The 14,578-nt window shown below is 50.7% G+C and overlaps 1 protein-coding gene across 4 annotated transcripts; it reads right to left on the minus strand.

Annotated features, from left to right (window-relative positions):
• Positions 1-1,042: 1,042 nt before the first annotated feature.
• On the minus strand, positions 1,043-14,363 carry TOP3A (DNA topoisomerase III alpha). Of its 4 annotated transcripts, none has more exons than XM_069869777.1 (20): positions 13,986-14,363; positions 12,728-12,978; positions 11,514-11,573; positions 10,947-11,020; positions 10,284-10,359; positions 9,647-9,755; positions 9,215-9,358; positions 8,487-8,657; positions 8,172-8,272; positions 7,971-8,045; positions 7,771-7,853; positions 7,444-7,651; positions 7,076-7,261; positions 6,126-6,255; positions 5,635-5,748; positions 5,389-5,554; positions 4,810-4,953; positions 4,406-4,528; positions 3,395-4,128; positions 1,043-1,991 (listed from the first exon to the last, which is right to left on the minus strand). In XM_069869777.1, exons 2-20 carry the CDS (start codon positions 12,911-12,913, stop codon positions 1,813-1,815), a joined length of 3,063 nt encoding a protein of 1,020 aa, XP_069725878.1. In that variant the 5' UTR covers positions 12,914-12,978; positions 13,986-14,363; the 3' UTR covers positions 1,043-1,812. The 4 variants fall into 4 exon arrangements, with proteins under 4 accessions (XP_069725878.1, XP_069725882.1, XP_069725881.1 ...); XM_069869781.1 differs by having other exon boundaries at positions 12,728-12,981; XM_069869780.1 differs by having other exon boundaries at positions 13,947-14,035.
• Positions 14,364-14,578: the final 215 nt, after the last annotated feature.

Raw genomic sequence — 14,578 nt, forward strand, 5'->3', positions numbered from 1 at the left:
GTGTCAGGTCTGTTTTTTCTCCTTTCCTGCGATAAGGCTGAAGTGATTCTCCAGCTGCCAAGAACCTCCCAGCGGAGCGCGTGGTGGTGGTCAGACCCCGTTCTGCAGGGCTTCTCCTCCTCTTCCAAACCCCTGTGCCTGCACAGGCTGGAGAATGAGCCATCAGGACACTGAGCTTGTGCTGTTCACCCAGCAGCTCCAACAGCTCCGCTGCCTGAACACCGGCCGGGGTCAGATCAGGCATGTTGGTGTTGGCCGATGCCAGCAGCGGCACCTCACCTGCTGCCTGCACCTCCGCCGTGCTTTCAGCAGCTCAGTGGATGCATTACAAAGCCTCGTAATCCTATTATTTCAGCCGTCAGGTTGGTATTTTTAGGCCACAGCTGTTAATCGTGGGAGTGAGGGGTAGAGGGAAATGCAACCCGACTTGTGATTTTACTCCACAGCTTTAGGTGAAGCGCAATGGTTTGCAGCAGAGTTAAAGGCTCTCCTCTCTCATGCAGACCTCACGGCAAACCTGCTCTGCTCCGATGTCTGCTTTGAGCTGCCCTTCAGCCTCCTGCCCACCCTGGCTGCTCCATGTGCCGTACTGACCCTGGGAACTGCTCTGTGTCCCGAAGGAGCAGAGTCCTGAGCAGCATTGGAGACGCTGGGGGAGGAAACTGCTGTCCTCTGGCAGGAGAGGACAGAAATCTTGCAGCTCCGCTAGCTTTGATGTACTGAGGAAGCCCCAGCAGAGAGGGAGGAGGCAGCCTGGCTTCCCAGGGAGCTCATTCTGAACTAAGAGCAGGAAAACAGACCCTCTGTTCAGCTCAGCCAGCTCTCTCTTCCCCGGGGCAGCAGCACAGGCAGCTGCAGAGATAAAACCCCTTTCCCTACCCCTCTGCTACTCGCTTCTAAATAACTGTGGGGAGTTCCTGCCAAGAAAAGCCTCGGTGTTGTTCCAAGGAGCGAGCAGAAAGGGCAGGATTTGGGTGGATGCTTTTACAGTAATAGCTGAAATTTCAGTAGGAAGAAATAAGGTAGAGTGAAGATGTCACTGTTGAATTTAAAAATTAAATACTGCTTTAATAAGAAAATTATTAGTTTGACAAAAATACCTTCCAATAGGTAGCAGCATCACAGAGGTGTGGCACAAGGTTTGAGGAAGAACTGTTTCAGATTCAGGAGCTGTCTACAACGAAGGCTTTTCCCAAGCCCTGCAGCTCAGCTTCCCTTTCAGGGCAAGCACCGGATCCCCCTTCTCTGCATCTGTCCCTCCTTCACTGGCAGGGACAACCTTGTCAAGGGACATGATGCTGTAACACAAAAGAACCAGGAATGTTGCTCAGGTAATAACAACTTAGACAGGAACTTAAAAAACATTCCACCCTGTGGAAAGCTGGGACTGAGAAGAGCTCAGCAGCCCTGGGCTCCAACCTGGTGCTCTTCCTTGTGTAGAAAGGCTGTGTACACCTACTGCCACACTGGGAGCTGCAGGTGGACTTGATCCAGTGCTGTTTTCTCTACAGATTCAGTTTCCAAATGCTTCCTTGAAATGTTTAGACTATCCCCATCTGCTCGGCAGAGCAGCTGAAAATAAAGACTGTGACACCAGGAGTGGAGCCACCATTCCAAGCTGTTTGAACTGTTGCTGCTCCAGCATGGAACGCATGCGAGAGGACGGCATCCCTTGACCGGAGCAGCCTGCAACCAGCCCTTCCAGAAAGCACCCAGACCTGTTTTGTGACTCCAGTTCCTTTCTGCAGTAGTGGGTCCTGTACAGCTCACGCCGCTGGCCCTTCCAGGCTCTCCAGAGATGTCTGTCCAGGCTCAGTGGTTTTGAGGGCAGGTTTTCCTCGTGTGGCCAGGCTGGTGGCAGATGCTACAGGTCCGTGGTTTCTTGGCAGTAGCTCCTGAGGAAAGACTGCTTGGTCTTTTGGCTTTACTTCCCAACCCTCTTGAGTATCCGCTGCTGCCAAAATGGTTCGAAGAGACATCTCCGGAAGGCCCTGGAGAGAAACAACTGGCATTTAAGTACCTTTGAAAATGTAAGTAGGTGAGAAACAGAAGGTAAGTGCAAAATGGCAGATCAAGGATTTTGCTGTCCCAGCCACTCGGATGATTCCTGAAACCGCCCCTGCCTCTGGTCTGTCTGACCAGTTAAATGTCACCTGTTTGTCCTGCGGCAATAGAGGAATGTGGCAACAGAGCAGGGGAAACTGATCTGCCTGGCTGCGTGTTCCGGTCTGCAGCCAAAGCAGAAACAACAGAACATGCCAGAGGAAAACCTGGGTTTTAAGTAGTTTTGAAAACTGGATTCTACCCCTTTAGGCCCAAATGTCTAAGGAGGGGGCAGCCAGTGTTGAAGATCTTTCAGACCACTTCACCTCCTGTCCCTCTGTCACAGTGCTTTCACATCTTCATTTTGTGATTAGTTTTTCATAAGTACTTGTCTTCAGCACCTTCCCACAGCAGCCATGCTCAGTTCCTCAGCTCTGATCAAAGCTTCAGACAGACTTGGCCTTTCCCTGCATTCCTAAACTAGGGCGGAGGGAGCAGCACGGCTCCCCTGGTGTGACAGAAAGGGGTTTAAGATCTCTGAAAGCTCTGCCACAGTTTCAGCTGTGTACCAGGCTGGTAACACCTCTCACAAAGCTGATAACTGTAATTTGGAAGGATGAATTCCCAGGCTGTTGAAAAGGGCACTGGGCTTTACCCAACGAGTCAAGGACGAACTCTCAAGCTTGCTGAATGTGGAAGCAAAGCCTCCTGCTCAGAGCTCAGGTGTGCGCTATGAGGACGTGCCCTGCTAGCACTAGGAAAGGTGAGCAGACTCGGTTGTTGTAAGCAATACTTGACGTGCTGTGATGCTGATGACAGATTTTCTGAAGGCAACCCTGAAACCTGTTAAATGTATGAGTTCATAGAATCCCTAGCTTGGAAAAGATCTTTGAGATCATCAAGTCCAACCGTACTTGTCCACTACTAAATCATATCCCTAAGCACTTAATCTACTTGTTTTTCAGACACCTCCATGGATGGGGTACTCCTCCACCTCCCTGGGTAGCCTCTGCCAGTGCTTGACAACTCTTTCTGTAAGGAAGTTTTTCCTGATGTCCAATCTGAATCCCCTCTGGTGCAGCTTGAGGCCATTCCCTCTTGTCCTATTACCTACCACTTTGGCAGAGACCAGCACCCACCTCTCCACAACCTCCTTTCAGGCTTTTGTAGACAGTGACGAGGTTTCCCCTCAGCCTCCTCTTCTCCAACCTGAACAGCCCCCATTCCCTCAGCCACTTCTTGTAAGACTTGCTCTCCAGCCCCTCACCAGCGGCAAGAGCTGTCATGGTGTGGTGGCGTTCAGTTTAGCTTCCTGAACAGCCTCCAGCCCTCACTCGAAGCCCAGCCTTACCTGGTGCCGTGTTTTCATCTGCCCACTGGAAGAAGCCGCACTGCTGCTCCCGGGGTTTGGAGCAGGTGTGGAACTGTCGCCCTTTGTTGGGTCCATCCTTTTGAACAGTGCGCGTGACGGCTGGCTGGTTGCACATGCAGACTGTGCCATCTCCTGAATCTGAGCTGGTGCTTCCAAGGAGCTCTGGGCCTCTCCCTCCTCCTGCTGGGTGCTGAAATCCTGCTGGGCCCCTTCCTGCAAAGGGCTGGGGCAGCGCAGAGCCCCGCTGAGCCACGTTGCTTCTGGCCTCTGACTGCTGATCAGCCCAGAGAAAAAAGTTGCAGGTGCTGGCGCTGCATTTGTAGAACTGCCTGCCCTGATTGGGCCCTTCCTTGCGCACCGTTAAGAGCTGGGCTTCGTTCCCGCAGTTGCACACCACCACATTGTTCCCATCATCCGGAGCAGCTGACAGAGCAGGCCTGGGTGTTCTCGTTGAGCTCACAGAGAGCAAACGTCCTGGTGTGGGGTCTGTGGGCCACTTTGTGTGCCTGTTCTCACCGCTAGTTCTGTTAAAGGAGTTGTTGACCTGCAAGTGACTGGTTTGCTGGCTGCCTGACGGTGCCGGCTGGGACGGCCGGTGTAAATACTTCAAGTCCAAGAGTTCTTTTAGCATCTCATCACAGCCTCCAATGCAACCAACAAATTCCAGGGGCATCACAGGTGGAACGCTGCCTCTCTTGAATTTAAACCTCAGTCTAAAAGGAAAGAAAGAAAGAAAGTCGTTTAACTTCTCATCAGACCTTGGTTTGCACTTGATTTTTTTAAAAGTCTTTCCATTCTGCTGCGCTTACATCAACTTCCCCAACCCCTTTTCTTCTTCTTCCCCAGCCCCAAGCCATGAAAGTGCTGCTCCAGCTTTTCAAGACTGGAATAGAAAATAGTTGCCCAGCCAACGGAGTTCCCTGTCTCTAGCGACTAACGCATAATGTCCAAAGGCCTGCATTTCTCAGAGGGATAATTGGTACAACCTACCTGTGAACTGGATGCGGTTTACACACAGCACAGATGCTCTCGTCCCTGGCCACGTCCAGCACAAAATCAGGAAACCAGACGGCAGCTTTACAAGCTGGATAGCCCGTGCAGCTGAGGTAGAACCTGCCGAGGGACAAGGGCAGTAGGTGAGGAAGAGGGAAAAACAAGACAGTTGGTGATTTGTTCTCCTGCCTTCTCAGAAATTGTCAAGACAACTTTTTTTTTAAAGGTAAATACCTACTTAAGAGAGGTTCAACTGAGTCCACACAGCTTAGGTAGCTGATGGAGTTTACTGACTGAAGCCTAAGTTCTCATACTTGCTGCAGAGGGGATGTAAATGAACGATTCCTAGAAAAACAAACCACCAGAGAAGGCTGCTTTCTACAACAGAGAAGATAACCAACCCGCCAGTTTTCCTGGTCTTCAGGACCATGTCGCTGTTGCACTGTGGGCACTTCCGAACTGAAACAGGCATTGCTGGGTAGACCTCCTCTTGCTCTGTGATTTCTGTGGCTTCTCCAAAATACTGAGCCAGCGCTTGGTCCAACCTATAAAGAAACAAGCAGAGCAGCCTGTGTGTCTCCTCTGCAAAGAGCAATCAGGCTCTATAGTGAATCAGCGCCCACTGCCCTGCACGCAGCCCCTCTGAGCTACTCCATGGGTGTGTTAATCAGTACTGTGCCTCTGGAACGCGCTAGGTGTGTGTGTACAACATGAAAAAGGTGAGTGGACGTTGCTATCTCCTTCAGCCAGCTCTGAATTTAATTTTAAGAGTTTAAACCAAGATGAGCAGTTAGTTGGCACCAACTCCTGACAGTGTGCCAGGCCACAAGTCATCCCTTCCCATGCAAATGCCTACACAGGCTGGGCAGGGCTCCAGGGAAAGAGTGTGACAAGATCCCACTCCAGGCTGAGCCCCACATGAGATGCCGGCACCTCCTAGAAGAGCAAAGCAAACAGAAGCTGGCAAAGACATGACTCACTTGTTGGCTCTGGCCACAGCTTCGATGAAGACTTGCTTGTACTTTTGGACCTGCTGCTGCAACACTGCAGATTTGTCTTTCTTCCCTTCACAGATCAGTTTCAGATCAGCCTCCAGCTCAGCGCGAAGGTCAGGCTTGGACATCTCATAGCCCATGGAATCGTAGCCTGAGGAACAGATTGCATAGTAAGTGAAAAGAAGGAGCAAGTAAGGAACCTGCTGTCTTCTCGACAGGCACTGGTCTTACCTTCAACCAGCCCCATGCCCAGGTGGCCAGGGAGGAACCGCTGATCTGCTGTAAGGCCCACGTACATGCGCGACTTAATGGTCTCAATGTGCTCGGCATGAGTGGCATCAGTCCCTGAAAGCGACAGCTTGAATTAGGAACCAAGAAGTGATTTCCCCTGTGCCTAGCGCAGAGTGCAAGGTGCTGCAGGGACAAGGAGGCAACTTATGGTCAGGAGCAGCACTGCCCTCGTGTCCCACTGGCACTGAGGCCAACAAGGAGCTGGCAGGCATGTCCTGCACCCTGCACATCTCCCTTGGTGCTGGAAGCACTCTGCAGGCTCCTTAGGATCTTTGGACTTGCCACACACGTCCCTTCATTCTGAACATTTAAGTGGCATTTAGAGAATTTCCTACTCTGAGGGGGGAACAGAACTGGTGTTAGGAGAAGCTGAGAAGCAGCTTATGAACAAAGCTCTCCTCAGAGCGAGAGGACACGCTGCCGATACTGACCAATGCCATGTTTCTCCATGAGAGCAATGAGATCCGCTTCTGTGAGGAGCAATGGAGGGCTGGTTTCCCCATCCACCATCTCCACTGTAGTAGGCTGAAAGCGGGACCCTTTCTGATACAGAGGGATAACCTAAAGGGAAGGAGAATCTCTTTGAAACTGCCTTCTGGTCCATTCACTGAAGAAAAGGTGTCATGATAACACAGGCCAGTGCAGGAACAGAGCAACACCCAGTTCTCAAGAAGATCCAGTCTCGGGGTCCTCAGGATTAACCAGTAATGAGACACCAGAGAGACCATGGAACAGCAGCTCCACTTGGTGAGTAAAGTCAATCCCCACAGCCCTATACAGACTCTGCTGTGGTGTCAGAGGGGAAGAATCTATCCCAAGCTGGCACAATAAAGCTGCTCCAGTTTTTAGCAGAGGTGGCTCCAAGCAAAACAGCCAGTAGGCCAGGAATTAGAATCACAGAGTCGTGGAATGGTTTGAGTTGGAAGGGACCTTAAAGATCATCCAGTTCCAACCCCCTGCCATGGGCAGGGACACCTCCCACTGGATCAGGGGCTCCAAGCCCCATCCAAACTGGTCTTGAACACCTCCAGGGATGGGGCAGCCACCACTGCTCTGGACAACCTGGGCCAGGGCTTCCCCACCCTCACAGGAAGACATTTCTTCCTAAAATCTCTCTCAATCTCCCCTCTTTCAGCTCAAAACCAATCCTCCTCGTCCTAGCCCCACACTCCCTAATCAAGAGTCCCTCCCCAGCTTTCCTAGAGCCCCTTTAAGTACTGGAAGGCCACTATAAGGTCTCCTTGGAACAGAAACATAGAATGGTCTGGGAGTTTCAATTGTCAAAGGATTTTCTATAGAAGTATCTGAAGTTGGCAGTGAAGCAGAGTTTTAAAGTCCAGGTTCTTTAGCCTCTCCCATCTAAATTATTCAAGGGTATTACCTTATCACTCCACTTCTCATAAGGATAGACTTCCAGATAGTTCCGGGCCAGGATCATTAGTCCTTGAGCAATGAATCGCTCATTAGCAATGTCGATCTCCACAGTTGTTTCCTGTCCCTTGGCATCTTGAGAGCAGCAAGCCAAAAAATGGCGCACGATGAATTCATAGAGTCTCTGCTCATTGCCCTAATATCAAACAGTAAAAAAGGATCAGAGTCTCCTCCTGGCTTAATGAGATGTCAAGAAACACTAGTGAAAGTGAGATGTCAGGTGAGGATACTGTACTAATGACTGTATTATTAAAACTCCTGGTTTTATTTATCAAGCAGTACAAACCACCCAGTGGGCTCTGCCTTTGTCAAACTCACCTGCAGGTTAGCAGTGTATTTGGTGGGGTGAATGGGAGGGTGAGCCTGATCTGATTTGTTTCCGTTCCGAGGGGTTGGCCCACCCTGATCCAAAATCCTCTGCGCAAATGCTCCCCAGTTTGGGTCCTGTGTTTGTTGCTGGACTAAGGCAGAGAGGTTCAGCTCCTTGGGGAAAATGTTGGTCTCAGTTCGGGGATAGCTAATGAACCTTAGGAAGAAAGGCAGAAGCGTGGTTTAAGAGGTGCTCCAAGATGCTTCCCATTTTGGGCTAAAGCTCGTTTATATTTCAAACAATGAAGTTTACCAAGCCAAGTCTTGCTTTCTTACCCTTGGGTATAGAGTTTTTCTGCTATTCTCATGGTTTCCTTTGCATTTATTTTCAGTTTGCGGGAAGCCAACTTCTCAAGTTCCTGCATCGGGAAGAGCCAGGAAAAAAAAGAAGTGTTTGTGGATAATTCAGAGTGGTGAGTAAAGCATCAGCTCAAAGCTGCTTTCAGCAGAGTCCTTTCAGCACAGTCCAAACGTACCACAGTGTCCAAGGGCAGGGGCCTCCATCTGCTTTTTGGCTTGCTCCCAACCTCAACAACAGTCGCCACTGGATCCTAAAAACAGAGTGAGCACATCACAAAATATCCTTTAAGAGTTTATATAAACCGTTCTTTAAACGTCTTGAGCAAGAGGGATGCAGGAGATGTTTGGCTGATACAACTGTTTACAAGCTTTCCTACCTCCATACACATCTGGTACAGGACTAGGCATGCTATGTGGTTAAAGAGCCGGTTCCTCTTCCAGTTGAAGATGACGCTGCCATCCTCATGATCATGTGTCACTGTGTAGAACAACAGATCGGAGTTACACAGCAGTGATAGAGTGGAAATACAGCAGAGGTGGTGGGGAAACCTTTCAGTTCTGCTTCATGGTTATGGCCAAGGAGGAGGAAACCACCTTTGCAACACCATTTGGTTCTTGCCCTGATGTTTTTCCTTTCTAAACACGCCAAACCCTTTAACATGGAGCCCAGGACTCACTTTCCCCAAGCACACCTTTTATTTTATAGAAGGCTTCAGGAACAAAGGCCTGGATGGCTTTAAAGCGTTCAACTACAAAGCCCAGTGTTGGGAACTGGCAGCTACCATAGCTGATCAGCTGATCTGCTAAAACATCAGGGAAGATCTTCTGGAGCCTCAATGTCTGGAATCTGGTAAAGGCAGCACCTGAGAAAACAAAATGGACAGCAGAACTGAATAATGCAACACTGGAAGATAACTGCAACCCTTCAGATGGTTCATTTTAATCCTCTGAGTATTAATTTCACTCTGATTTTAACACTGGAAGTTGCAGAAGCCTGTCACTGCTATAAATCTAACGTTCAAAGCTATAAATCTAACACTTATGTCTAAGAGCATGTTTCCAGTAAAACATGAGATGTGATTTACTTGTATGTGATCTAAAAAATCAGATTTACGACACTATAGAGGGCCTTTCTGTCCATGCTGAGGATACAGTGACAGATGATTTCCAAACACCCCTTGCTGGGCTTTCACAATATGCATTCAATGTGGTTAGACAACAAGCAAGGAGGAGCCTGATGGCCAGCATCTTGTTTGTACAGCAGCCTAAAAGAGTTCAAATAGTTATGGACAATAAGCTGTACACCAGTAAAGAAGCTGTTCCCTGCCCACTTATAGCCGCTCAATTCCCTTTCACAGAGGTGTATTGCAGGAGCTCAAGCCTGACAGCATGCTCTCAGCTCCAGCGTGTGTTTCCTTACCTATCCGCAGGTCCAGCTCCTGCCTGACGTCAACGGCATCACTCGTTTTTTGATCTGGTTGGGTGAGGTTCTCGCAGGCTGTTCTGACAGCATGAAGTGTTATCTCTGAAAAACGGGCTCGGAAAACCTGGAGGTTTGGCTTTACTGTCAAGCAACACAAAAAGGAAATCAAAGGGTGACTTAAACATCAACTGAAAGCAGGAACTAATGAACAGCTGTCTTCAAAAGAGAATGCGGTCGACATATTCTACGGCTACCCAATAGCTGAATGTATTTCTGGAGCCACATGTTTATCAGAACTATAGTCAACATATTTACTCTGGACACAGTAAGATTGAGAATTTGCCTCTGTTATGAGATCTCTGAGCAGTGATACCTATTAAAACAGCACTTTAATGGAACTCAGACCGATGCAGAAGACACTCTACGCACCAGCTTTGCAGACGTGAATGATCTCAAAGCCAATGTTCTCTCCTTCTCGATCGCAGTCAGTCCAGATCACCAGAGCCTGGCACTGCTGGACTTCTCGCTCAAGGGTTCTCTGAGATGAGAAAACACAGTGGAGTGAGACAGCCCAGGACACTTGCTTTGTCATTTATTTTAGAATGACTCACTAACTGCACACAAAAAGCAACGCGTATCCATAGAGATAGACTGTTGCAATAACACTTTGTAATTGTGTCTCTCGTGAGATTAGACAGCCTTCAAAAGAACTGAGTCATTTATTTACATCTAACTCTAACAAAAACCATAGCTTGGATCAGATTGTACCACAATCTGTTCCCAAAAAGTCATTTTTTGTAAAAAAGGCACAGTTACCAATTCCACCTCGATGGAAAAAATGTTTCTACTTTTAGCAAAGTAGTTGCTCCTTTGCTGCACCAATTGTACCCGAGCAAAAGACTCAGAGTCACAAATAAATGACGTACATAGACCTAGGATGCAAAGGAGGAAATTGCCACACTCTAGAACTCGGATGTTGAGGACAAAGGTATAACCGTCCTCCTGATTGAGATAATGCTTACAGAACTAACATCCGAATGCAGCGATTCAGGAAAAACCAGCGTACCTTGATATCCAGGTAGTTTTCAGGGCAATATTTCTCTATTTCGGCATCAAAAAGAGCTAGAGGGTTGCAGCTGTGCCTGGTAAATGGAAGAGAAACAGTGTGCATAACAACAACTAAAGCATATGTTGTGAGACACTAACTGGTGTTGTGAGGAAGTGCCGCTCAAGCACTGGAATTAATAATGTCTTTTATTATGGGCCTCGTCTTAGACAGCTTGGAGTTCACTTGAAATACTGGGTTACACTTAAAAGCAATAGAACCAAGAAGCAACCACAGAAAGCAGGAAAACAGCCCTAAACAAGCAAATCCTCTTATTTCAAGCACAGAGAACAAAAGGGAGGCAAAGCAGAGAAAGCGCCTCACTCCCCAGGACAACTCCTATTTGAACAAAGAACACGAAAACATCAATCAAGGCTTTGAATCAGTTTAATTCCTTGGATCTGCCTTAGTGGATTTTAACCAGAATTATGACTTTGGGTTTTTTTAGTGCTCTGAAGACAGTAATTTGAAACAATATTCTAGCTATTCTATATAAAACTTGGTACGTGTCATCCAGCTCTGCAGGTGGTGTCAGAGACCCTCCTTGCTCTTTGAGCTTGTGGTGCCCTGCTTGGCTTGGGACTGGAAGAAGACACCAGCCCCTCTTCCTGCTGGGGTACCAACCATTTGCGAAATGGCAGCTTAAAATCATGAGCCAGTAAGTGTCCTGACACAGATGTCATCACCATGGTAACGTTCTGCAAAAGACAGAGCAAGGTAATTAGCACACGTCGTTCCTAAAAGCCTCCCACAGACCTAGAATCTTGGTGCAGTTCTCAATTTGCACATTTGGTGACACCTCCCTCTTGCTAATCATAGAATAGTTTGGGTTGGAAGGGACCTTAGAGATCCACCCCCCTGCCTTGGGCATGGACACCTCCCACTAATGTATCATAACAAGGTCTTCTCTCTACTGACAGCTAAATTCATAGCCTGATCCTCGATGTTTGTAGGAAGCTCCCAGTTCAAAATAGCAATGTATTTTTGAGTGATATAAATCCAGAAAGTTGAAAAACTTAAGGCAACAAAACAGCTTGGCGGTGGAGCCAAGAAAAGAACATTTTTGTTCTCATCTTTTGACAAAGCGTCTCCATCACCAGACAGGCATTTTGTAACTTCTGAGAAATTATTTTTGAAAATCGATATTTCGCACTTCTCCAATCCCACAGCAGAATGAAAAGAAACCTCTACCTGGCCAAACATCCGGTAGTCATATTCGTAGATCTTGTTGAACTTGGAAAAACCTTCTCGCTAGAAGGAAAAGGAAAGCTGCTGAGTTTCTGGCTCCTAACAGAGCCCACGTGCATTCTGCCTTGCTGGGACAGCACGCTGGGACAGCAGAGCACAGAGAAGCACGGGGCAAGCGAGAAACAGGTACTGTAGCCAAAATACAACAGCAAGGTGGGGTGCGCAGAAAATGCCTGTATCAGTTATAGAGACACTGATATGGTGCTTTCCAACAGAAGAGTGTTTCAAAACATGCCTGGAGGGGATGCCAGGGTTACCTCCCCGTGGATAGCGACAACAAAGTGAAGAACAGGTTTGTTTAATGGGGTTGGCCAGTTATATTCCTGACAAACAACTGTCCTGCTCCAAATGACAATTAGGGTGCCAGCTCCAGGCTTCCCCTCCACCTATGTGAGGCTCGTGGCAGCTTCTAGACTGAGTATTTGCTGCTTTTTCTACAGAAGCAGGACAATATCTTCCCCCATTGGGACCACCAGCACTCAGGTTCTCCATAACACTTTTCATTCAAACATAATACTGGTCTGGAAGTACCTTCTAGTTCCATAGCTTGGAAATATCAAGTAATTATGCATACCATTAAAGGTCATAAAACAAAGCAGCAGAGAAGAGAGATACCTGAACTCCTCTAAACCACAGACCATCTTTTATTTATTAAGTGAACTTCAGTAATCCCCTAATGCCTGCTGATGCAGTGGAAGTGGTGCTTTTTGACAAGAAAATACACACCAACAGATGGTTTCAGTTCCTGAAACCTTTCACATGCACTGCAAAGCCAGGAATGACACAGGGAGCCTTCACTGTGGAGCTCAGTCGCCAGAGAAGGCAGCCTGGGCACAGGGAATTCTGACAGTGTTTGAGTCTGAAGGAAAAGGGGTCCAAGACTCCCAAGTACACTTATGCAACTGGTGTTTGTCCACAAAAGAAAGTTGTTCTTTTACTCTTGTGTTCAGAGGCAAAACCAGTGCAAGATGTTGCATGTGCTGAGGAGAACAGCCTGTGCCAAGCTCTGCAGAGGGGCCAGGGCTGCTACACAGGACACAGACTACACCCCAGATCAGGGCTGTGCTGAGCGGTTCCCATGCTGAGCTGACCCCAGCCAGCTAAGCCAGACCTGTACGCGTGACAGGAACCAGAAAGGAGGTGTGGTGTATTCCTACCCGTCGCATTCTGCTGTTTGAGAGCAGATCTGCAATCCCTCGAGCAGCATCATTCTTCTCTGCCACACACAGGACCTTCCGGATCCTCTGCAATGCCATATCCTCTGTAGCCCCAGAGAAGAGACGCCAGGGCTGCAGCAGCACCCTCACCCTGCAGCTAGCAAACAACCTCGCTTGGAAGTTCATCACAGGGGACGACAGCTCCCACGGGGCCAGGTCATGCTGCTGGCTCCTTGTCTGGTGGCCAGATCCTGCTAGGGACAGAGAATGATGGCTAAATGTCCCCTGCATGGCCTTGCTCAGCCTTTTACCATGGAGGTCTCTGGGCACCCTCTGCACAGCTGCCTGCCCGCCTCCCTTTCGCGGCACAGACCCCTCAGAGCTGCACAGAGCTGGATGAGGCTTTTCCCCTCGTGCCACAAACAGCTGCATGCTGGATCTTGCCCAAATCCAGGCTCAGGCAGGGCCCCAGTCCCCTCCTGCTCTGCCAAGGCCTCCCAGGGGCTGAGGCTTCCCCCCTGCCCACCACAGGGCAGGTCCCCATCATGCCTGACCCCAGCCAGGCTCACCCTGGGCATCCCCTTATCCCCTGCTGGCCAAGTTTCCCAAACCCACAGTGGCCCCTTCCCCACGTTCTCCCCTGGTTCCTCCCATATGGACTCCCCTTACCCTGGGCAGCCCCCTCCCCCTGATTTACCCCTCCCCTCCACTGGGATGGCCCCTTTTGCCCCCAGGTCAGGCTCCCTCTCACCCAGGACACCTCGTTTCCCTCCCCGATCCCCCCCTCCTCTCACCCTGGGCACCCCCTCTTTCCCCTCATTTAGGCTCCCTCCACCCTGGGCAGCTCCTTCTCCTCCAGCTCCCCCACACCCCCTTTCCCCCTCCTCCCTTACCGGGAGCAGCTTCTCCCGCCCCCATCTGGGCTCCTGCTCACCTAGGGCACCTCGTTTCCCTGCAATTCCCCCTCCCCTCCCCCTGAGCACCCGCTTTCCCCCACATTCGGGCTTTCCTCAACCTGGGCACCCCCTTCCCCCCTCAGATCCCCCCTCCCTTCACCCTGGGCACCCCCTTCCCGCCTCAGATCCCCCCCTCCCTTCACCCTGGGCACCCCCTTTCCCTCAGTTTCCCCCTCCCTCCCCCTAGGCACCCCTTCCCCCATCAGATCCTCCCTCCCCTCCCTCGGGCAGCTCCTCCCACCCTCCTCTGGGCTCCCCCTCACCCAGGGCCGCTCATCTCCCCCTGTTCCTTCCCCCGTCACCGCCGCCCTCTCTCCCGCGCTCGCTCTGTCGCAAAGCTCCTCTCCCCCTCCGTTACGCCCTGCCGTAAAGCGCCGCCACGGCGGGCCGAGAACTACGACCCCCATGGTGCCCCGCGGCGCCGCTTCGCTCGTTTTCTCCCCCTCTCCCGCCTCGCTTCGCCGTTTCCTCCCGCCGCCGGGTTCCCCCCGCGACCGGTAACGCGCGCGGAGGCGGCGGCGGTGAAAAAGAAACGGCGGCGAAGGGAGAGGGGGAGGCGGTGGCTCCGCCTCCGCGCGCGGGGTGAGAGGCCGCGCCGTCATGTGACGCCAAGATGGCGGCGGCGCCGCGGCGGCCGCGGGCGGAGGCGGCGGAGAGGGGCCCGGGCATGGCGGGGCCGTGAGGGCAGCGCGGGGAGGAGAGCAGGGGGAGGCAAGGGGGGAGAAGAGAGAGCAGGGAGACCAGGGGAGGCGGGGTAGGGGGTAGGGGGAGGCAGGGGGAGAAGAGAAAGCAGGGGGACAAGGGGAGAAGGGAGGGAGAAGAGAGGGCAGGGAGGACCGGGGGGACAAGGGGAGTCAGAGGGGACAAGGGGGGGCAGGGGGGCAAGAGGAGGGAA

Source organism: Phaenicophaeus curvirostris, chromosome 16 (genome assembly GCF_032191515.1).
Source record: "Phaenicophaeus curvirostris isolate KB17595 chromosome 16, BPBGC_Pcur_1.0, whole genome shotgun sequence".
NCBI classification, from domain to species: Eukaryota; Metazoa; Chordata; class Aves; order Cuculiformes; family Cuculidae; genus Phaenicophaeus; species Phaenicophaeus curvirostris.

Bases quoted from the DNA above. Each gene is read 5' to 3' on its own strand.
- TOP3A (XM_069869777.1), bottom strand. From the start codon at position 12,913: ATGAACTTCCAAGCGAGGTTGTTTGCTAGCTGCAGGGTGAGGGTGCTG. The intron at 9,756-10,283 runs GTACGCTGGTTT...TTCTCATCTCAG, and splicing joins AAAACTACCTGGATATCAAG to AGAACCCTTGAGCGAGAAGT. The intron at 4,529-4,809 runs GTTGGTTATCTT...GTCCCTCGGCAG, and splicing joins AAGACCAGGAAAACTGGCGG to GTTCTACCTCAGCTGCACGG.